The following is a 24,879-nucleotide window of genomic DNA, read 5'->3' on the forward strand; positions in this document are numbered from 1 at the left end:
GACAAGCAGGCAGTTTGCAGGCTGTAAGTTTTGTTTGGAGACAGGCAATTGTGTAAATTAAGTTATGCTCGGAGACAGGCAATTTTGTTGGTCATAAGTTCTGTTAGAAGAGGCAGGTAGTTGTGTAAGCTGTATGTTCTGTTAGGAGAAAGACTTTTTTGTAGTCTTGTTAGTGTAAGTTGTTTATAGAAGAGAGGCAATTTTGTAGGCTGTAAGTTGTGTTTATAGAAGAGAGGCTTGCAATTTTGTAGGCTGCAAGTTGTGTTTATAGAAGAGAGGCTTGCAATTTTGTAGGCTGTAAGATGTGTTTATAGAAGAGAGGCTTGCAATTTTGTAGGCTGTGTGTTGTGTTTATAGAAGAGAGGCTTGCAATTTTGTAGGCTGTACGTTGTTTATAGAAGAGAGGCCGGCAATTTTGTAGGTTGTACGTTGTTTATAGAAGAGCGGCAGACAATTTTGTAGGTTGTACGTTGTTTATAGAAGAGCGACAGGCAATTTTGTAGGCTGTACGTTGTGTTTATAGAAGAGAGGCTTGCAGTTTTGTAGGCTGTACGTTGTTTATAGAAGAGAGGCTTGCAATTTTGTAGGCTGTACGTTGTTTATAGAAGAGAGGCTTGCAATTTTGTAGGCTGTACGTTGTGTTTATAGAAGAGAGGCAGACAATTTTGTAGGTTGTACGTTGTTTATAGAAGAGTGGCAGGCAATTTTGTAGGCTGTACGTTGTGTTTATAGAAGAGAGGCTTGCAATTTTGTAGGCTGTACGTTGTGTTTATAGAAGAGAGGCTTGCAATTTTGTAGGCTGTACATTGTTTATAGAAGAGAGGCTTGCAATTTTGTAGGCTGTACGTTGTGTTTATAGAAGGGCGGCTGGCAATTTTGTAGGATATAAGTTGTGTTTCATGAAGCAGATGTAAGACTTCATCTACACTGATACACAGATGATTTGGCAGTCAGTCACAGATGTCTAGGGTTGCTTGTCTGTGAGAGTGTGGGGAAAACTGCATGGACATGCACGTGTAGCTCGGAAATAATGGCTTGTTACACTGCTTACAAAAGCTGTCTCTCTTGTTTGAATTTGATAAATTTACTGTTACAGGTATTTCCAAAAGCTTTGTAAATGGTTGTACATATACATGTAACCTGATTGTAGATAAACTGTTAAGGGTAATGTCTGTAGTTTGGACAACTCTCATATTTAAGAAAAAAACTTGCACCAGGAAACATTAATTTAAGAAAAAAACATAAAAAGGGAATAAGGCATTCTCTGGCAATATTGTCTGTTACTGTCATTCTTCAATCTTTTTGCATGTTTGCTAGGTGTTTATTCAAGCATATTTTGAGTGCATTATTCTGTGTAGACTGATAAAATTATACTCTTTTGTGAAGCCCTGAAATTGGCCAATCCAACCAATGTAGTTTTGTCTCCAAAATCAATGTAAAAAGTTGATCTTTAAGACGCGAAAAGGTTGAGGAATTAGGGTAGACCCTTTCCTTCAGTGGGTGGCACAAATTATGACTGAACATTGGACTATCCAGTTTAATCAAAAGCTGCAGTCGTATTTTGTGATAACCATAGTTAAATTGATAAAAAAGGAATCAGAGAAATGACTGTACCAAGGTTATAAAGTCTTATGCCTTGTTTTAAGATTCAGGGTTAGCATTTATTCAAGTGGCAAACTGGCTCATCGCTGTAAAAAAAAAAAAAAAACAGTTGTGGAGATATGATTATAAATTGCTACTTCAGCTGTAAGAGAAACCAGGCAGAAATAGTAAAATGATATGAAGGATACCCTATGGAACAGAGCTAACACCACGGCTCAAAAATATTTACGATGAATAAACTTTTATAACCCCAATAAGTGAAGAGTTCTCAAAAACAAAATCTTCGGCAGTTGATACGAGTATGAATAGGGCAGTTAAGGCATCGAGTAAGACACTTATGCTGGAATGACGTCATGCACATTTGAAAGGATGACGTCATTTGTCGCTATACGTGAGCAATGAGTGACGCCAAATGTTCTTTGCATGACGTCACACCAGGTAAAATTGGAAACGCCCAAAAACTTTTTGTTTCTTTAAAATCCTCTGAAGCTAACAACAGAGCTTTTAGTACAATGCAATTTTTTTTCACAATTTATGAAAGAAATTCAGATTATCTCAACCCTTATCATTTTAACCTGCATTTAAGACATACAGGTCATTGAACATTGAAGTAGCTCTTTAAATGAACCATAAGTACAATTATAAAATCCATACCTATAGATGCCTAGTGGCAAACTGTCTCTTCTCTCCACCCTCCTCCCCTCTCCCACTTACTCCCCCCTCTCCTCCCCCTGTGATTTCTCACCCTGGTCTCTCTTTCCATTGACTGACTGTGCATCCTGGTACATGTATCAGCTCTGATCCCATCTTTCCATCAGGGCTTTGCTCCTCCCCTTCTCCCTGCCAAAATCTACCCCTCCCACTCCTCCCCCGCTAAAGTCTTAGTCAACATGTGCTGACCTCACTCTCTCAGAAAAACTTCACTGCACTTGAAGAGAATTTGGTGCAAGCAAAAGATTACACATTCCCTCATGTTACACATTATACATGCACATGTGCGTACAAGAGAGCCCGTAGTAACAAGTGGGCACATTACAAGTCGGGAGGGTACAACTGGGCTTATCTGTGTGAACTGATAGATCAAGCCTTCTTCTAAACAGCACAGGAACTCAACAGGTCAGTAATGCTTGTGTACAGTGTATCTACATGTACAACAACAACAACAAGGCTTTGTTTACACGTTTTGATATGTCAGAACGAAAGATGTTCTATCTCATCGCCTTATGTGGGAGGAGAAAGAGTTACATGTATATGCAAAATTGAAACTTGAACAACTACATGTTGGTTTGTGTGAAATCATTTTGAGGAGACAGGACTTTTTTTTTTAGCTCAAGTATTCATCAAGGGAAGTGAAATCATTCATGGGCATGTACATCAAGTATTTTAAAGGGATACAGAATCAGCACTGATTGGCTGACATTGGAAATAGGATTTCCTGGGTTAAACAATGCGGCCTTGGTCAAACTTGAATAAATCTGCCATACATTAAAGGGACATACCGTCGACGTCGTACAGTTGTGCTGTTATTTTAGACGTCATCTACATAAAGTTGAGACTTCCAGATGTCCACTGACTCGTACCTGACCCTGAGTAAACAATCAAGTGTTAATTTTTATCCGGGGGCTTCCTTTCAACCATCGACTCACTGAAATGACGGATTTCCCAAGACGATTATCATAATTGAAATTTTGTGGAAAATACAGGCCCAGAAGGTTTACTGTAGTTATGAGTCAAATGTAACTCATTTTTTTTTTAAAAATCAAATCAAAATTCTGAATTTCTTGCAGCGGTGTGTCCCTTTAACTTCAAGTTGGACTTGCCTTTCTCTAACACCAGCCAATCAGAATCTATTCTGTATCCCTACCACCTGCTAACTTATTAATCGCGATAAAAAGCTAGAACTCTTTAGTGGAAATAGAATTTCATGTGCTGTAAGCGCAGAACTCCAAAAAACAGGTGGCATACATGTAGATGTATTTTGGGCATAGATGTACATACAAACATGTTTACAAATTCTACAAACAAATGTATTTTGTCTTGAGCAGAATAAGGACAACATAGATGTACATACAGACATGTTTACCAATTCTACAAACAAATGTATTTTGTCTTGAGCAAACTAGATTCTGACAGGACAACATAGATGTACATACAAACATGTTCACCAATTCTACCAACAAATGTATTTTGTCTTGAGCAAACTAGATTCTGACAGGACAACATAGATGTACATTACAAACATGTTCACCAATTCTACCAACAAATGTATTTTGTCTTGAGCAAACTAGATTCTGACAGGACAACATAGATGTACATACAAACATGTTCACCAATTCTACCAACAAATGTATTTTGTCTTGAGCAAACTAGATTCTGACAGGACAACATAGATGTACATTACAAACATGTTCACCAATTCTACCAACAAATGTATTTTGTCTTGAGCAAACTAGATTCTGACAGGACAACATAAATGTACATACAAACATGTTCACCAATTCTACCAACAAATGTATTTTGTCTTGAGCAAACTAGATTCTGACAGGACAACATAGATGTACATTACAAACATGTTCACCAATTCTACCAACAAATGTATTTTGTCTTGAGCAAACTAGATTCTGACAGGACAACATAGATGTACATACAAACATGTTCACCAATTCTACCAACAAATGTATTTTGTCTTGAGCAAACTAGATTCTGACAGGACAACATAGATGTACATACAAACATGTTCACCAATTCTACAAACAAATGTATTTTGTCTTGAGCAAACTAGATTCTGACAAGACAACATAGATGTACATACAAACATGTTTACAAATTCTACAAACAAATGTATTTTGTCTTGAGCAAACTAGATTCTGACAGGACAACATAGATGTACATACAAACATGTTCACCAATTCTACCAACAAATGTATTTTGTCTTGAGCAAAATAGATTCTGACAGGACAACATAAATGTACATACAAACATGTTTACTAATTCTACAAACAAATGTATTTTGTCTTGAGCAAACTAGATTCTGACAGGACAACATAGATGTACATTACAAACATGTTCACCAATTCTACCAACATATGTATTTTGTCTTGAGCAAACTAGATTCTGACAGGACAACATAGATGTACATACAAACATGTTTACCAATTCTACAAACAAATGTATTTTGTCTTGAGCAAACTAGATTCTGACAGGACAACATAGATGTACATTACAAACATGTTTACCAATTCTACAAACAGTGTACTGCATACCCACTTGTTCTTTTCAAAGGTTACTGAGCCAGAGACCTTTTTCACAAGGCAAGTTTAGGTTATAGTTCAAGCTTTTTTTTTACAAAATAAAATATTGGTGGCTGGATCCTCGTACTTGGTTTAAATTTGACTACCACAACCTAGCATCAGCAGTCAGAATTCTTTATTTATATGTCAAGAGCTAAATGTAGATTACCATATGAGACTGAGGCGCAGGATGACTCTTTGAAACAGGCTCTTGATGTCCAGCCTTGTAGCTCCAGATGGCGCAGCCCAATGAGAAATGCTGATTCATAAAGTTGTCTCAGATTTTCCTTATCCCTCTTGTGGCCTTATCTCCGGCTGTAATCTTTCCTTGTAATTCATCTCTTAGGCAACCATGAAGTGACCATAGCATGTTAACAGATGGTTACCCTACTGTGCAGGACCATTATCAGCTTTTGTGCTGGATCAGTTCTAAGCTCTGCATGGTGTAAAGCAGTGGTTATAGATTGTTCTGTCCCTGGTCTCACTACAATGGCTACAACAAGCATTTGGCCTGTGAGAAGGCAGATCTGTACACATTTATGTAATTTTGATGTGAAAGGCAAATTTGTACACATTTATGTAATCTTGATGTAAAAGGCAAATTTGTACACATTTATGTAATCTGGATGTAAAAGGCAAATCTGTACACACTTATGCAATCTTGATGTAAAAGGCAAATCTGTACACATTTATGTAATCTTGATGTAAAAGGTAAATCTGTACACATTTATGTAATCTTGATGTAAAAGGCAAATCTGTACACACTTATGTAGTTTTGATGTAATTCAAGGTTTCTCAAGCAGTAGGAAAATTTTGGAGACACATGATTACTGTACATCGCCACGATATGGCTGAGATATTTCTGATGTGGTGTTAAGCCATAATCATTCATACATTCATACAAAGTGGAATACAGAAGGGAGATTAAGTGGTGAAAAATCGTGTGAAGTTACATTCATAGGTGGTTTTAGAAATTCTTTGAAAATTATAGGTAATTTATTGTATGTGAAATACAGGTGTACATGTACACTAGCGACATGATCATTTTGTCACACAGTGTGTAAATGTATGTTAAAAAATATACTGTAATCTATATGGAAAGTATGGTGAGGGTTTGGAGATGGTACATGTATGTGCACATTGTTACTGTAGCTGTATATCAAAGTGTGAAAAATATTAAAAACTATACTGTAATCTATATGGAAAGTATGGTGAGGGTTTGGAGATGGTACATGTATTGATAAATCAGATAAATAATTGGAATTTCCAGCGCATTGTGTAAAATATGTACGAATCTCTGTAGGGGAGAGAATTTCTTTTATGAAGACAAATGTCACGTGGATTCAATCCAGTTTATGTAAGCCTTCTCGTAAGACCAAACAGTTGCTAATCATGATGCATGGCTGGAAGCAATTTTACATCCATCTTAATATGTCCTGCCTGGGTGCTGACTATTGTGCTATGGTTGGCCGCTGAGGCTGTAAGAGAACGCAGACGACTGGCTGCCTGATTATACATGGTCACTCCAATCAGCATTCATATTGACTGTGTTTGTATTATACTGGCAGATTAGCTTCTGACATCCGCTGATGTTGGTTTTCTGCCAACTCCTCTTATGATGGGCTCAAGTCCCTATTGAATGTGAACATATTGTGGGGGGTATGTGGACATTTGTGGGGGGTATCTGGATATATTGTGGGGCTAAGTGGACATATTGTGGGGGGGTAATAGTACCTGGGGTGGTCATTTGTTCAGTAGTGTGGGACGGGGGTGTTGGAGGTTGATGGTGGCGGTGGTTGATCGGGGGGGGGGGGGGGGATGGGTGTATACCTGGTCTGTGCCATGTGGTAGTCTAATGTCCATGTTAAGTGTCAGGTGAGGTGGGGTCAAATTGTGGCCATGGATGCCATACATACATTTGTTTTTTGACCGAACCTGTCGGACAGTTATGGACAGTAGCTGGTATTTATATACATATACACCTGTGTAAGTATACTGTATTCCTGGCTTTGAAGTGCAGAAGTTCAGGTTTGCAAGTAGCCCCTGTCAATTTTTTCTGATCGCACATGCACAGAAAACATGCATGTTTTTATATGTCGCCCTGGTCAGTTTCTAACCATGCATACATATACATGCCAAAGCCAGATACATACGTGTACACGCCAAAGCCAGAAACATACATGTACACGCCAAAGCCAGATACATACATGTACACGCCAAAACCAGATACGTACATGTACATGCCAAAGCCAGAAACATACATGTACATGCGAAAGCCAGAAACATACATGTACATGCCAAGGCCAGAAAAATATACATGTACACGCCAAAGCCAGATACATACATGTACACACCAAAGCCAGATACATACGTGTACATGCCAAAGCCAGAAACATACATGTACATGCCAAAGCCAGAAACATACATGTACATGCCAAGGCCAGAAAAACATACATGTACATGCCAAAGCCAGAAACATACATGTACATATCAAAGCCAGAAAAACATACATATATATGCCAAAGCCAGAAACACACATGTACATGTCAAACCCAGAAACATACATGTACATGTCAAAGCGAGAAAAACATATATATACATGCCAAAGCCAGAAACATACATGTACATGCCAAAGCCAGAAACATACATGTACATGCCAAAGCCAGAAACATACATATACATGCCAAAGCGAGAAAAACATACATATACATGCCACAGCCAGAAACATACCTGTACATGCCACAGCCAGAAACATACATATACATGCCAAAGCCAGAAAAACATACATGTACATGCCAAGCCAGAAACATACATATACATGCCAAAGCCAGAAAAACATACATGTACATGCCAAGCCAGAAACATACATGTATTCATATTGTTTTGGCTTTTGTTACAAATTTATTTACCCTGCTACATGTACATGTGTATCTTGTACAATCTGAATTTTTTTTTTCAAATTTTCATGAGATTATAACTGTGGATATCACCAACACTTTAAGTATTTTTCTCTCTGGTCATATGCGGGACGGTCTTCCTGCAACCTCAGGATCGTCATGGGCGTACCCCAGATTCTACCAGGTTTCTTACCATCGTAATGTTGACCACCGTCGTAGTTTTTAAGACTGGCGTAAAACACCAACCAGATAAATAAATTAAATATTTTTCTGTCTGTTTCCTCCAGTAAGTGTGCCAGAACATTCAAGAACACAGGACAAACGGCATACGTGTAATTTTATTTATTTATTTATTTGATTGGTGTTTTTCGCCGTACTCAAGAATATTTCACTTGTACGATGGCAGCCAGCATTATGGTGGGAGGAAACTGGGCAGAGCGCGGGGGAACCCATGACCATCTGCAGGTTTCTGGCAGACCTTCCGATGTACTGCCGGAGAGGAAGCTAGCATGAGCTGGACTTGAACTCACAGCGACTGCATAACACATGTATTTTGAGAACTGTACCTCTGCATTTATATTTCTTAAGGAGTAATGGACTTTTTTAACACTATTTGCCTGTGTACATATGCACAGTGTTATTCTAAGAATGACTTCCAGTCCATGTATTCTTTCAGCTAATGTCAAAACTAAATTGTTGGTTTTTCTCCGAAAGAGCCAGTAGTTTATTTGTATTTTAAATGACAATATTGGGTGATGGGTAATTAAACAGCTGCTACATTTGTATGTTTACAGATGAGGCTCTCATCCAATGGGAAGTTAGCCAAGATCTGAAGTCCCACAAACTGAAGGTAGCCACGACAACGGGAACAAGAAACTTGACATCTGTGTGATTAAGTGCAACTTACACGGCTTTACCTGGGGTGGTGAATATAGGCCAAGATGGCGACGCTATCGCTCAAGATCAGCGTTGTCGGCGGAAACGTCGTCAAGACGATGCAGTTCGAGCCGTCCACCATCGTCTTTGACGCATGTCGTATGATCCGGGAAAGGATAGCTGAAGCCAATGCCGACAATCGTAAGTGCTGTGTTTGTAATTGACACTTTGAGCAGAATTCTATTAATCAATGCAAATATAAGAGCACAGGGGCCTCTGTGGCATAGTGGTTAGCATGCTAGCGCAGCACAATGACCCAGGGCTTCCACCAGTGCAATTACTGTCCAAGTCCAGCTCATTCTGGCTTCCTCTCTGGTTGTATGTAGGAAATTCTTCCATCGACCTGGAAATGGTCATATGTGTCCCCCTGGGCTGTGCCCAGTTTCCTCCCACCATAATGCTGGTTGTCATTGTAGAAGTGAAATACGGCATAAAAAAACAGTCATATCAACAAAAATATTAATAAACACCTGCCTAACAATCATAAATTGAGGCAATCTTTTTGTGTAAAATGGAATAATAAATGAAGGCAAGCATTCTGCTACGATCTGTTTGAACTTGCCTTACTGATAAAGGGATTAACTCAAATTCTAGGAACTTTGTAATGTGTAATTTACATTAGCATAACAAAAGTGTTCAAAGAGTATTTAATGTTCAGATAATTTCACAATTAAAAGTAACTAAACCTACACATATGCAAATTTGCATTACTGTATTTCAGTGCCCAAATATGGCAAACGTAAGTAGTGGTATCTATGACAACCATCATGACCAGTTATGCATGACATTAGATATTTAAATTTACACAATTGGTAGCTTTTTTTTTGAGGAGGTTCTGGTAATTATTGGGGATATTTATGCTCATTTCCATTCACATTAACCATTTGTGACATTTTTCACACATGCATGTACAGTTTGGTTGAAGCCTAGGTTTAGCCTGGGGGATGTCCCAGTGTCTTTGAGACGCCCTATTCTGACATTATTAACATTGGGGGGAGAGGGAAAATAGGAGAAAATTTGGAATGAGATGGCCTGATTTGAAATTCTGGCTTTAAAATCTATGAGTAGAAGTGTATGTTGTGATCATTAGTACTAATTAGCTTTCATTGTAAACTGAAAAAAAAACTTTTCAGATGTTTGTAATACGGCATTTGAATTCAGATCTACAGGATTTTACCTGTGTTTTGATGCGTAAAATTTGTCCTTAAGAGATTGTGTTAAATTTACTATAAATTAATCAGCTTTATACTGCAGTATATGTACTGTAAATCTTTTTAAACCACTGAAGCACTTTTTTCAGTGGAATTCATGCAAATATTTATTATGAAAATGAAGCTAAAAAGGATTTCTTTGTGTCATTATAGATGTAAGATTCATTAAACTGTGCAAATTATTTATCTACAGTCCATATCTCTCTCAGAATGTTTCAGAAGATTGTTTCCATAGTTATTTGAATAGGTTGCAGAATGAAGATTGTTTCCATAGTTATTTGAATAGGTTGCAGAATGAAGATTGTTTCCATAGTTATCTGAATAGGTTGCAGAATGAAGATTGTTTCCATAGTTATTTGAATAGGTTGCAGAATGAAGATTGTTTCCATGGTTATTTGAATAGGTTGCAGAATGAAGATTGTTTCCATGGTTATTTGAATAGGTTGCAGAATGAAGATTGTTTCCATAGTTATCTGAATAGGTTGCAGAATTAGGGTACTTTAAAATATAGTTTTGCCAGATGCAGAAGATGGTCCTGGGTAAACATTAAAACATAAAAGTGAAAATTTGGGGAAAAATTTTTGAAAACTCTTGATTTGGGAAGTTAAAAATTGTTACAATACACATCTGTATGTGTCCACAGCTGTTTATAGTTATATGTGAGTTTGAGCAGTTCAGCGTAAAAGTTTAGTTTTTGGTGTTTAAGATAATTAACATAATTTAATATTGATGTAGTGCATCAGCATGTACATTTACTTGAAAATATGGCGTCGTGTTACATGGATGATCTAGCAGTACCATATACAATTGCGGATTTATCAAATTTGAAACCAAGTATTACATATATACATACTGTAGGGTGTAACATCAGTGTATAATAGTTGCATGGGAATTGTATTTCAATCTGATGAGTCATACCTGTACATGTAGATCTGTATGTTCATGTGTATGTTGTCATACATGGGAGGATGGAGATACACATAGAATAACATGGGAGGATGGAGATACACATAGAACAACATGGGAGGATGGAGATACACATAGAATAACATGGGAGGATGGAGATACACATAGAATAACATGGGAGGATGGAGATACACATAGAATAACATCGGCTCTAGGACATGATATCACTATTATTGCAATACAAGTGGGATTGCTTCTATTCACATTGTCATTACCATCTTTTAGACTTTTGGGTTCAAATCTGGTGCATGCCAATTTTATTGCTATCCGCAACTTTTTACTGCTAGCTCTCTTCTTTGAGGTTTACTTATATTAATGCTTGACGTTTCATTTAAAATTATATGGTGTCTATCAGCATATCAAACACAAAACGTGGGAAGGTCTGTCAGCAGCCTACGGATGGTTGTGGGTTTCCGCTGGACTCTGCCCGGTTTTCTCCCACAATAATGCTGGCCATGTGAAATATCCTTGAGCATGTTGTTAAACACCAATCACATAAATAAAATAAATAGATAAGTGAAACACAAAACTAGACGGTGAAGTCTCAGTGTAAAGCATTGTAATTGAGTTCTTGGATATGTACAGTATGGTGTTTTTGTTTCTAATTTTTTTGGGTGCAAACATGTGAAATATGCATGGAAAATCTAGGTTTATGTACATGGTTGTTGATATTCTTTATGGGTATCTCTGATGTTACGGAAAACCTGTCAGGCCAGTTTTGTTTTTGCGTAAACAGACAAGAGGTGGACAGAACTAGGCAATCTGCTTATGCATGTGGATCTGTTGATAAAACAATTGCATGCACATGTATACACATAAGTAATCTTGTGCTGGGGGCAAGTTATACACGCAAGTCATCGAGGTCAAAGGTCACGGCATAAACCTGAATGGGCTTGGGCAAGGAACCAGTTTTATGAGGTTAACCATTTACATGTACATGTAGGTTCGGATCATATTGAGTTGTGAAAAAATAGGAAGACAGATGTGAAACTAAAGGGAGGCAACCAAGGACATTTTTATTTAGATTATGTGCATCTTCAGAACAACATTAAGTGCACAGTTCAAGCCATCCAAAGAAAATGATAAAATGTTTTTAGGAAAAGATCGAAGGAAAGATAAAGTTTTTGCTGTTTTTTTCAAATTTCAGTGATTTTTTTTCTCCATATTTTTGCACTAAATAAATTACCTAAAGTTTTGTATTTGAAATGACACTTTCAGAAGCACATAAAGCCTTCAAATGATACTTTTGATGTCATCACTTGAAATTTTCTGATAGAAAATGAATCAGACTTTACAAAAAAAACGACCCCTATGGGTGGATGAATCGATCAGAGTTAAGAAAAATGTGTCACTTGAAAAATGGAATACAGTATTTAGAGTACGAGTTGTATTCCAACACAATCATAAAGAGTTAAGACATTTACAGTACAGAGTATTATTATCAGTACTGTGTTTTATCAGGTATTTTTACAGTACCAACAATTATAGGTTCTTGTAGTGAAAACCATCCCTGTATGAAATACAGTATTTAGAGTACGAGTTGTATTCCAACACAATCATAAAGAGTTAAGACATTTACAGTACAGAGTATTATTATCAGTACTGTGTTTTATCAGGTATTTTTACAGTACCAACAATTATAGGTTCTTGTAGGGAAAACCATCCCTATATGAAATACAGTATTTAGAGTACGAGTTGTATTCCAACACAATCATAAAGAGTTAAGACATTTACAGTACAGAGTATTATTATCAGTACTGTGTTTTATCAGGTATTTTTACAGTACCAACAATTATAGGTTCTTGTAGGGAAAACCATCCCTATATGAAATACAGTATTTAGAGTACGAGTTGTATTCCGACACAATCATAAAGAGTTAAGACATTTACAGTACAGAGTATTATTATCAGTACTGTGTTTTATCAGGTATTTTTACAGTACCAACAATTATAGGTTCTTGTAGGGAAAACCATCCCTATATGAAATACAGTATTTAGAGTACGAGTTGTATTCCAACACAATCATAAAGAGTTAAGACATTTACAGTACAGAGTATTATTATCAGTACTGTGTTTTATCAGGTATTTTTACAGTACCAACAATTATAGTTCTTGTAGTGAAAACCATCCCTATATGAAATACAGTATTTAGAGTACGAGTTGTATTCAACACAATCATAAAGAGTTAAGACATTTACAGTACAGAGTATTATTATCAGTACTGTGTTTTATCAGGTATTTTTACAGTACCAACAATTATAGGTTCTTGTAGTGAAAACCATCCCTATATGAAATACAGTATTTAGAGTATGAGTTGTATTCCGACACAATCATAAAGAGTTAAGACATTTACAGTACAGAGTATTATTATCAGTACTGTGTTTTATCAGGTATTTTACAGTACCAACAATTATAGGTTCTTGTAGGGAAAACCATCCCTATATGAAATACAGTATTTAGAGTACGAGTTGTATCCAACACAATCATAAAGAGTTAAGACATTTACAGTACTGAGTATTATTATCAGTACTGTGTTTTATCAGGTATTTTTACAGTACCAACAATTATAGGTTCTTGTAGGGAAAACCATCCCTATATGAAATACAGTATTTAGAGTACGAGGTTGTATTCCAACACAATCATAAAGAGTTAAGACATTTACAGTACAGAGTATTATTATCAGTACTGTGTTTTATCAGGTATTTTTACAGTACCAACAATTATAGGTTCTTGTAGGAAAACCATCCCTATATGAAATACAGTATTTAGAGTATGAGTTGTATTCCGACACAATCATAAAGAGTTAAGACATTTACAGTACAGAGTATTATTATCAGTACTGTGTTTTATCAGGTATTTTACAGTACCAACAATTATAGGTTCTTGTAGGGAAAACCATCCCTATATGAAATACAGTATTTAGAGTACGAGTTGTATTCCAACACAATCATAAAGAGTTAAGACATTTACAGTACTGAGTATTATTATCAGTACTGTGTTTTATCAGGTATTTTACAGTACCAACAATTATAGGTTCTTGTAGGGAAAACCATCCCTATATGAAATACAGTATTTAGAGTACGAGTTGTATTCCGACACAATCATAAAGAGTTAAGACATTTACAGTACAGAGTATTATTATCAGTACTGTGTTTTATCAGGTATTTTTACAGTACCAACAATTATAGGTTCTTGTAGTGAAAACCATCCCTATATGAAATACAGTATTTAGAGTACGAGTTGTATTCCAACACTGTCATAGAGTTAAGACATTTACGGTACAGAGTATTATTATCAGTACTGTGTTTTATCAGGTATTTTTACAGTACCAACAATTATAGGTTCTTGTAGGGAAAACCATCCCTATATGAAATACAGTATTTAGAATACGAGTTGTATTCCGACACAATCATAAAGAGTTAAGACATTTACAGTACAGAGTATTATTATCAGTACTGTGTTTTATCAGGTATTTTTACAGTACCAACAATTATAGGTTCTTGTAGGGAAAACCATCCCTATATGAAATACAGTATTTAGAGTACGAGTTGTATTCCAACACAATCATAAAGAGTTAAGACATTTACAGTACAGAGTATTATTATCAGTACTGTGTTTTATCAGGTATTTTTACAGTACCAACAATTATAGGTTCTTGTAGGGAAAACCATCCCTATATGAAATACAGTATTTAGAGTACGAGTTGTATTCCAACACAATCATAAAGAGTTAAGACATTTACAGTACAGAGTATTATTATCAGTACTGTGTTTTATCAGGTATTTTTACAGTACCAACAATTATAGGTTCTTGTAGTGAAAACTGTCCCTATATGAAATACAGTATTTAGAGTACGAGTTGTATTCCAACACTATCATAGAGTTAAGACATTTACGGTACAGAGTATTATTATCAGTACTGTGTTTTATCAGGTATTTTTACAGTACCAACAATTATAGGTTCTTGTAGTGAAAACCATCCCTATATGAAATACAGTATTTAGAGTACGAGTTGTATTCCGACACAATCATAAAGAGTTAAGACATTTACAGTACAGAGTATTATTATCAGTACTGTGTTTTATCAGGTATTTTTACAGTACCAACAATTATAGGTTCTTGTAGTGAAAACCATCCCTGTATGAAATACAGTATTTAGAGTACGAGTTGTATTCCAACACAATCATAAAGAGTTAAGACATTTACGGTACAGAGTATTATTATCAGTACTGTGTTTTATCAGGTATTTTTACAGTACCAACAATTATAGGTTCTTGTAGGGAAAACCATCCCTATATGAAATACAGTATTTAGAATACGAGTTGTATTCCAACACAATCATAAAGAGTTAAGACATTTACAGTACAGAGTATTATTATCAGTACTGTGTTTTATCAGGTATTTTTACAGTACCAACAATTATAGGTTCTTGTAGGGAAAACCATCCCTGTATGAAATACAGTATTTAGAGTACGAGTTGTATTCCAACACAATCATAAAGAGTTAAGACATTTACGGTACAGAGGAACATGTGTTTTATCAGGCATCACTATTACAGTATCAACAATTCTAGTCTCTTGTAGTGAAAACCATCCCTCTAAGACTGCATGTCTGTCAGCATGGCGCAGGTCTGTTAGCGAGCGTGGAGTGTATTTACTCGCTATCAAGGTGTGGTTAGCGCGTTCCTGATACGCGGATTCAGGTGCGCTGTACTCTGCGCATAGAAACATATCGCACACATGATGTTGCACAAGACCTGGTTTGTCATCAGTCGCACTTAGCGTAAACATACAAGTACATGTACCGTAGAGGTTCTTTAAAACCTTTGGCATATACACGTTGAAGAAAAAAAATTATTTTCGACAAAAACTGTAGTTCTGTACAACCTCGAACTCACAGGTGTTCATTGCATGATATTAATGATAAACAACATCAGGACCGAAAGCTTGTGTAACATGAAATTTAACCCGAGATACCTTTATTCCTTTATTACTATGAACAATAGTGTTTTATAACACAGTGACAACTGTTCCCGAGGTCTCTGGCCGGTTTCCTCTCCCCATATAGCTGGCTGCCATCGTATAAGTGAAATGTTCTTGTGTACGGCGTGAAACACCAATGATTATCATATGGTAAAGAGAAAAAAATTTAGCCATTCATGTCACATAACCTATGACAAGACTGAGTTCTGTAGAACAAACTCAATTCTGCCATGAAAGTCATTTTTTTAAAAACTTTTATTGAATCCTGGTCTGATTGTGTATGGTTGAGAGAGAGAGAGAGAGAGAGATTTTTGTGATACATGTTGGATTTCTCACTGTTCCTGGCAGTTAGTTGCAGAGTTGAAATTAGTACAGGAAGGAGTATGGGGCTATTCCCAACGTGACGACTGTCATGTTCTGTTGACACACTTCATAACTTTACCACCTTTAATGGTTTACCTATCTTGCTAAAATAAAAAAAAATATTTAAAAAAAAACAAAAAACATCAAGCAGGTAGTAAATTGTGGAAATTGGTATTTTAAGATTTTTGGGTGGGATTTTGCACTTTAGATGTTATTTATGTATACATGTACATTTAATGTAAGTCAGATGTACATACCGATATTTTATACGTTAAAGAAACAGTGTCATTCAACATGACTGGTTTGCATACAGGTGCAGTACATGTAGACGTATGTAGACACAGTACCTGCCAAAAATTAGTAGAATTCTCGGATTCATGAGGGAAATTTTTAGATCTTTTACAAAACGGGCGATTGTACAGATAGGAAATCCTGCTCGTTAAGCTCTCTGCGGTAGATGTGTGATGGTACATGTATACATTTGCATGGCTCTGCTTAGTCAGGCTGTGGATACAGCTTTTCTTATTCCAAACTTCCTGCTGACTCTCGAATGAGTCTGACAGAAATGTCTGCTGCAGTCGGCCTGCGCTGAAAGCTATTAATACATTCGGGGTGCAGCTTTTGGAGGTAGTACATGTACCATACATGTGGTATGCTCTTCTATGGGGTTTGGGAGAGGGGAGGGGGGGGGGGGGCTGGGTGGGGGCAGGGAAATAGGTTAAGCAGCTGGTAAGAAATGATATCTGCATGTTCTCTTGTAAAAGGCAGAAATGGTTTTTGGTCATGAAATCTAAATTTTTCTGAGAGATGTACATTATGTTTACATTATTTTACGGCTAATGTTTGCATTGCTGGAGCAGAAGACATGTCTGACTTTTTTAAATGCGTCTTAAAAGCTTATTTTTCGGCTTTAGAAAATAAAATTTTGTCTTAATTTCAAATTCCACATTCCATCACCAAAAATTGACCATTGTGAAGAGTTTTTAAATTTTGACTGAAGTCACTAAACAGCTTTGTGGACTCTGCGCCTGGTTGTTGAAAACTGTCTTAAGATTTAATACCAGATTTAACTTTGTCAAGTTTTCAGTTATGTACTTGACCCCAAAATAATTGTGCAGCTGCAATACAGGCACATTAAATGTTAAATAATTCAGCTGCTGTTATATTTGGTCCAAGCCAAGAGTATTATACAGAGTCTTGTAGACTATAAGTTGAAATAACACTGGGAAACTGTAAAGAAAAGCAAAAGAAAGAAAAATAAATTTGGCTCAGGTGATGGATTTTAGAAAGCGATTTAATGAGTTTAACAGGGTGATGTAGTTAAAAAAATGATTTCTTTGCCAGGCTGAATCCAGGAATAGACCGACATTCTCAATGACGAAACGGTGTTTAACATGCCATTCAGTCATTGTCATGCATAATGACGACCAGAGCCTGTTGTTTTTCAAAACGATTTCCAGCTGGGCATAATGCCGTCAATTAGCTGTGAAAATATACGGGTATTGCATGTGTTCTGAGGCCTGAAGATAGACATCTGTTTTTGACATAGCCAAAGTCGCTGTGGGCAGGACAGGGTCTAGCTGAATAATTTGGGAGGGGGCCTCCGTTGTTCAGTTGGTTAGCGCAGCGTAATGACCCAAGAGTCTCTCACCAATGCGGTTGCTGTGAGTTCAAGTCCAGCTCATGCTGGCTTTCTCTCCGGCCGTAAGTGGGAAGGTCTGCCAGCAACCTGCAGATGGTCTTGGGTTTCCCCCGGGCCTTGCCCGGTTTCCACCCACCGTAATGCTTGCTGCCATCGTATAAGTGAAATATTCTTGAGTACGGCGTAAAACACCAATCAGATAAATAAATAAATATGGAAGCATTACAGCTAGAAACCCCGTCCCTGCAAACGAACTCTTCTAATTTGGGTACCCTACGATTTGATTGACTATGCTGTGAGTTTCACAGTTATTCCTCAACCTTTTCGCATTTTGAAAGACCAGCTTTCAGTGCAGTGTATGCATATTTTTAATTTGATTTTGGAGACAGAACTACATTGGTAGGATTGGCCAATTTCAGGACACAAAAAGTATGATTTTATCAGTCTAAACTGAAGAAGTCTGAATGAACACATGGTAAATGATTGAAGAATTTATGTGCAAATCACCCAAAAGTACATGAAAATGTTATAATTTAGGATCCCAAACTTCTCACCTTCGAACCCTTTGGATGGGTTAAAAAATGCCCTGAATGGGGTTTACATACAAATCTGTACGTTACCTGGTTCCAGTTTACATGTACAGTAGTCATCTTCTGCGTGTACCTCAGTTCGTGAAGTGGTTCGTACATACACACGTGTGTAGAACATCTTTGAGAGGTATTTAGAAGTTGAGTTGGATAACATAACAAGATATATGGATAACAACTTCAGTTTATTTGGAAGTGAGGTTTCGGTGTAGATACTAAAACTGACACTTGAAAACAGTATCGGTTCCAAATAAACTGAAGTTGTTATCCATATATCTCGTTACGTTATGTATATGTAGGTATAAAAAATGCATGACCATATGCAAGTTTGGGCGTCTTAAAGGAGAAGAAAACATAAAAATGATGCCAAAATCAGATGAAGGAGCCTCAAAACTTATTTGCAAGTATGATCTTTAAGATTTTTTTTTTGATTTTTTTTTCTGCAAAAGGATATTTGAAAATATTTTTGTACGGTGGGTATTTGGAACCAACTTTTAGTATTTATCGTTGTTGCATAATAATGCTCTAAATAAAGATGTGATGCTTGTCTAATATATTTATTTGAATGTTAATTTGTTGTTTATATCGAAACGTATGCATTTAACCTAAATTATGATAATGTTTATGAACATATTAAAAATATAAATATGATCCAAATTGAGGTTTAATACATTTGTTAGCTGAAAAGAACAGATTCTAGTGAAAAAATAGGTATTAAACCTGTGTACATCCTCGTTTATTACATTATTAAACAAAGACTATAAATATGAAAAGGTGGTCCCAAATACCCACCATACACAAATTATTTTCAAATGTCTTTTTCTCCTTAAGGAAAAATCAGAAAAAAATATTGGAAGACCACATTTAGGAATAACTTTTCACACGCTTTCATCTAAACATTATGTCATTTTTATGTTTTCTCCCCCTTTAATAACATGACTTTGTAGATCAGCTTGAAGTGTGTAGTGTACCCAGCATACGTGCACTTCTCACAAGATACATGTATATCTAATTAATACGTTTGCACATTTGTATTGATACATGTATTTGTTTGTTTATTTATTTGATTCGTGTTTTACGCCATACTCAAGAATATTTCACTTAGACGACGGCGGCGGCCAGCGTTATGGTGGGAGGAAACCGGGGGAAGAGCGCGGTGGAAACCCACGAAAATCTGCAGGTTGCTGGCAGACCTTCACACGTACGGCCGAAGAAATCATACACGCAGACACATTATTTATTTGCTTCATGAAAATAAATGTACTTATGAACCTCTGAAACATTATACAGCTGATTTCTGATGAAATTCTAATGTATTAAAGTAATGCTATATTTACATTCTCTTGGACAGGGTAATTAGATACCATATATGGATCTGTAGCTCCATAAAAAAAATAAAAAATAAAACTTTACTTGATAGTATATGTTACTTTTTCGCCCCATTTCGTCTATTACCGATATCTTTGTTTGTCTTCAGCAGAGTGCAGGTTTCATGTTTGTACAACGGTATTTGTTTGATTACAGCTTCCGAATATGGACTTTTCCTGGCGGATGATGATCCCAAGAAAGGGGTGTGGCTAGAATCTGGGCGCTCCCTCGAATATTATCTTTTAAGGAATGGGGTAAGAAACATGACCTCAAACTGTTGATGTTGTATGAAAATATAAAATTCCAATCATACGACATTTGAAATAAAATTTTTTTTCATGAGAAAGTCTAAATGTTTAGAAACTTTTCCTCCTATTTAGATATCACATCTTCACCTCTAACTTTATTCGTAACATACAGTATATTCACTGATTTCTAGAAACTTTCCTTTCCATGTGCATTGATAAAAGTCATAGGGGCCTCTGTGGCCCAGTTGGTTAGCGGGCTAGCGCAGCGTTATGACCCAGGAGCCTCTCACGAATGCAGCTGCTGTGAGTTCAAACCCAGCTCATGCTGGCTTCCTTTCTGTCCGTACATTGAAAGATCTGCCAGAAACCTGCGATTTCCACCTTTTCCACATGAAGATGTAGGTGGAAAATTAAAGAGCTGACTGTTGAAAGTTAATTGGCTGGATCATTTCCGTTTGTCTGGTACGTGTGGTCTACCAGCAACCAGCTGATGGTCGTGTGTTTCCTCAGGTTTTTACTGGGTTTCCTCACGCCGTAATGTTGATCTCCATTGTAGAAGTGAAATAATCTTGAGTGCAGTGTAAAACTCTAAGCAAATGAATCCGTGTAAATAAGTAAATCCGTTTCACTATAATTAGGTTTATCCTTTTGTAAATTAAGGACCCTCACTGCAGAAAACAGTGTACAAGGCCATGACCAGTGTGTTGTTGAGTCCAGCTCAAGAGTAAGACTGAGTAAAACTTCCAATTGCAGGCAGTGTTTTGAGCGTAGTGTTTTAATTTTTCTAACATGTCGATGTGCGAAAAATTGCAGGATCTGTTGGAGTACAAAAAGAAGCACCGCATACTGCGCGTGCGGACGCTGGATGGCACGGTCAAGACAATGCAGGTGGATGACAGTCACTCTGTTGGTCAGCTTATGGTCACTATCTGCTCCAAGCTCGGTAAGGAGAACAGAGGTCACTTCTACTTGGACTGCCTAGAAAATCCTGTACATATACATGTATCTTATTGCTTGAAATGTTGATCTTGCCTGACAGGAAAAGTACCCTTGTTTAAAGCCTATTTGTAAGATTTTAATTGAATGTTTTTTAAATTTGTTAATTATATTGAGCTTGTTTTGATCTTCATTATCAGTTTTGAAAGTTCCAGTTGATTCATTCTTTTTATGGATTATGTGATTTTTACTTTATTACATGAAAGTAAAATAAAAATTTTACCTGTCTTGTATTAAAGACTTTTTATGCCAGGCTTTGCTCAGTTGACACCAAATTTTGCCGTTTGACAGGAATTACAAATCATGACGAGTATTCCCTGGTACGAGAACTTCCCGACGATGAGAAAGAGAAAACGTTGACCCTGAAGCGAGACAAATCCTTGGCCAGAGACCAGAAAAAGCTAGAGGAGATGAAAAAGAAACTTCACACAGATGATGAATGTAAGTTATGTGGTCCTTCATGCAAGGTGACACGAAAACTTGTTTGAATGAAACCACACAGATGATGAATGTAAGTTATGTGGTCCTTCATGCAAGGTGATACGAAAACTTGTTTGAATGAAACCACACAGATGGATGTGTTATGTGGTCCTTCATGCAAGGTGACATGAAAACTTGTTTGAATGAAACTACACAGATGAATGTAAGTTATGTGGTCCTTCGTGCAAGGTGACACGAAAACTTTTTTGAATGAAACTTCACACAGATGATGAATGTAAGTTATGTGGTCCTTCATGCAAGGTGACACGAAAAACATGTTCAAAGTCAAAGTGGCACAGGTATAGTTTGAGGTATATTGTTTTATAAACTAAATTAAATTAAATTTTAGAATGACATTGCAATAACCATGGAACTCACTTCACAATTAACACTTTTGTAGTGTCCTTATTGATGACGTTGGATGGTTATTCTTTTCTCAGTGAATTGGTTGGACCACTCTAAGCCCTTAAGAGAACAAGGTATTGACTCCAATGAGACGCTTCTGCTGCGCCGGAAGTTCTTCTTCTCTGATCAGAACGTGGATGCACGTGACCCTGTGCAGTTGAACTTACTGTATGTACAGGTGAGTTGCTCTCATGACGACAGCGTAGAAGGTTCGAGGATCGACCATGTCATTCTCGTTACAACATGGCTGCAATATGGCCGATGTGGCCTGCTGTCAGACTCATTCGTTTATTCATTCCCCCCTGTCACAACAACGTTACGACACTGGTGAGGCAGGACAGATTTCATTTTGGGTTCTGCATGACTATTGTATACCCGTAAAGAAAGCTTGCTACAGTTAAAATCTGTAGTGTCTGCGCTGATTGTCACACATTTGTTATTTACCTGCTCACGTCTGTGACGCACGCACTCTGCTCATTGTGACATTTCACTGCTGACGCTACAGTTTCACAAAGATAACGCAGTACATCCTGCTGTGCACTTTGGCACTGTACTGTTACACTCGTGAAGCCATTTGTTGTTCTCTGACCACCGTTATTTTATTTAATATTATTCAATGCTATGATTTTTTGTTTTGTCTGAATTTCCAGATTTAAAAATTCCTCTGGGTTCGGCCTGGTTTCCTCACACCATAATGCTGGACTCCGTTGTATTGGTGAAATATCCTTGAGTACAGCATAAAACACTAATCAAATAAATAAATAAATAAATAAAATAAACGTGTAAATGTTGAATTGAACACCTACTTGGTTTTTCTGACAAAACATTTATCAAACTTCACAGAAGTACATGTAGGTTTATGTGGTGGGTAAATCAGTTCAAATCAGGCAAAATGTGCCATTTAAAAAAATGCTAATTTATGCGTGGAAATACAGTTCTCTTCTCTCAGTGTTGATATATGCAACTAGATGTTGGTGCAGTATCATCAAGGACATATTAGGTTTTGTGGATTACTAACAGAGAGCAAGCCCACGCTCAAACCTGGCACATTCTTTCCCCCATTAATAATGCATGCCGGGCGTAATTTACACAGAGATATTATCGTCTGCTGTTTCCTGTGGCTGACATTTTCTTTGTGAGGGGAAAATGATCAGAAAAGCGCACTCGGACAAATGTCAGATTTAATTTGTAGCTACATGTAAGGCAGAATAACTGCTGTATGTACATGTATATATGTTCACTATTCTGTATGTGGAGCCGTCTACATTCGTGTGTGGGCCGTGTGTTGTGTATATCTTAGAAGTGAGTCCAGTGTGTCGTCTGCATTGAGATTAGGGAACTTTTGAACACTTTGTACATTTGGATATAACGTATGGATAGATTTTTGAAAGATTTATTTTGTTCATTTCATTTGTGTTCTACGCTGTACTCAAGAATATTTTTCACTTATACGATGGTGGCCATCATTTTGTGGGAAAAAAACGTGCACAGCCCAGGGAAAACCCACGACTGTCCGAAGGTTGCTGACAGACCTTCCCACGTACGATATTTGAAAGAAAAATTGATTATGCCTCTATCATGTATGGTGCACCAAGGCCAAAAGTAAATACTACATGGCCACTTAAACTGAGATCAATGTTTAACTATTTAGATTTAAGAAAAAAAAAAAAGAAAAATACCATGACATATTAAGACAGGGATTTTGAAATCAATGGCTGGTTTCAAAAGTTGGTAATTTCACAAAAGGTCTGTGTTTTACATCAAGCATTCAGGTTTTCTCCATGAAAATGGCTGGCATCGCATAAGTGAAAAATTTCAGAGTAGGGGACCAATTAATTAATTAAATATCTTTGTACAAGTATTTCCCCCCTTCACAATAATGTTTCTGTTGCGTTCTGTTTCAGTCCCGAGACGCCATTCTGAACGGCACGCACCCTGTCACCCAGGATGAGGCTATCATGTTCGGGGGCATACAGTGTCAGATTCAGTTTGGGGATCATGTTGAACACAAGCACAAACCAGGCTTTCTCGAGTAAGTTGTCCAGTCTGATTGGCTGGGGTACTCTTAAGTGTTCAGTAACAAGAGATTCAGGTTAATTAAGTCTCTTATTGGCTGATATGCTCTTAGTGTTCTGTAACTTGAAATTGGGTTTAATTCCTTGTAACAAAGCGTCAGATTGTCTTGGTGTGCTCTTAATGTTATGTAACAAGAGATTGAGTTTAATTAGTTGTAACATAGTCTGTGATTGGCTAGTGTGATATCACTGTTATGTAACAAGAGGTTGAGTTTAATTTGTTGTAACACAGTCTCTGATTGGCTGGCATTCTTTAAGGTTATGCAGCAAGAGATTGAGTTCAATTCTGTGGTTTATGGTTGTATTATAGGTACTCTCATGAAAACAAGTGTCTTTTCAGATTTTTATTTTTTTTATTGGCTGCTGTTTTAACCAAGGTTTCTAGAGTAAGGCTGTCATTCTCTAGCGGGCCTTCTTCTTTTGTAATATGGTTTATATATCATTGAAAGATTGATAAGCTACGGTTCATATATCAATGAAAGATTGATAAGCTACGGTTCATATATCAATGAAAGATTGATAAGCTACGGTTCATATATCAATGAAAGATTGATAAGCTACGTTTCATATATCATTGAAAGATAGATAAGCTACGGTTCATATATCAATGAAACATTTTAGATATGCTACGGTTGGGATTCATTTAATGAACATTATTGTTACACCTGTCATTTCTCTCCCCATTTTTTCTCTCTTAGCCCTTTTTAGTAATCTGTACCATGTATATATTTTACTTTTCAGGCTGAAAGAATTCTTGCCCAAGGAATATGTCAAAGTGAAAGGCATTGAGAAGAAAATTTTTGTGGTAAATAATTTCTCACAGAAATACTTAG

At 36.8% G+C, this 24,879-nt stretch overlaps 1 protein-coding gene across 1 annotated transcript in view; it reads left to right on the forward strand.

The window, feature by feature from the left end:
* The window catches only part of LOC135463068 (talin-1-like), a 128,492-nt gene that overhangs the window by 27,187 nt on the left and 76,426 nt on the right, over positions 1-24,879 (forward strand). Inside the window, exons 2-8 of the mRNA XM_064740387.1 lie at positions 8,584-8,866; positions 19,999-20,096; positions 20,904-21,033; positions 21,378-21,527; positions 22,007-22,149; positions 23,876-24,003; positions 24,788-24,851. Of these exons, the coding sequence (XP_064596457.1) occupies positions 8,731-8,866; positions 19,999-20,096; positions 20,904-21,033; positions 21,378-21,527; positions 22,007-22,149; positions 23,876-24,003; positions 24,788-24,851 (849 nt within the window). The 5' untranslated portion in view covers positions 8,584-8,730. The remainder of the gene's footprint in view (positions 1-8,583; positions 8,867-19,998; positions 20,097-20,903; positions 21,034-21,377; positions 21,528-22,006; positions 22,150-23,875; positions 24,004-24,787; positions 24,852-24,879) is intronic.

Source organism: Liolophura sinensis, chromosome 2, assembly GCF_032854445.1.
Source record: "Liolophura sinensis isolate JHLJ2023 chromosome 2, CUHK_Ljap_v2, whole genome shotgun sequence".
Classification (NCBI taxonomy): Eukaryota; Metazoa; Mollusca; class Polyplacophora; order Chitonida; family Chitonidae; genus Liolophura; species Liolophura sinensis.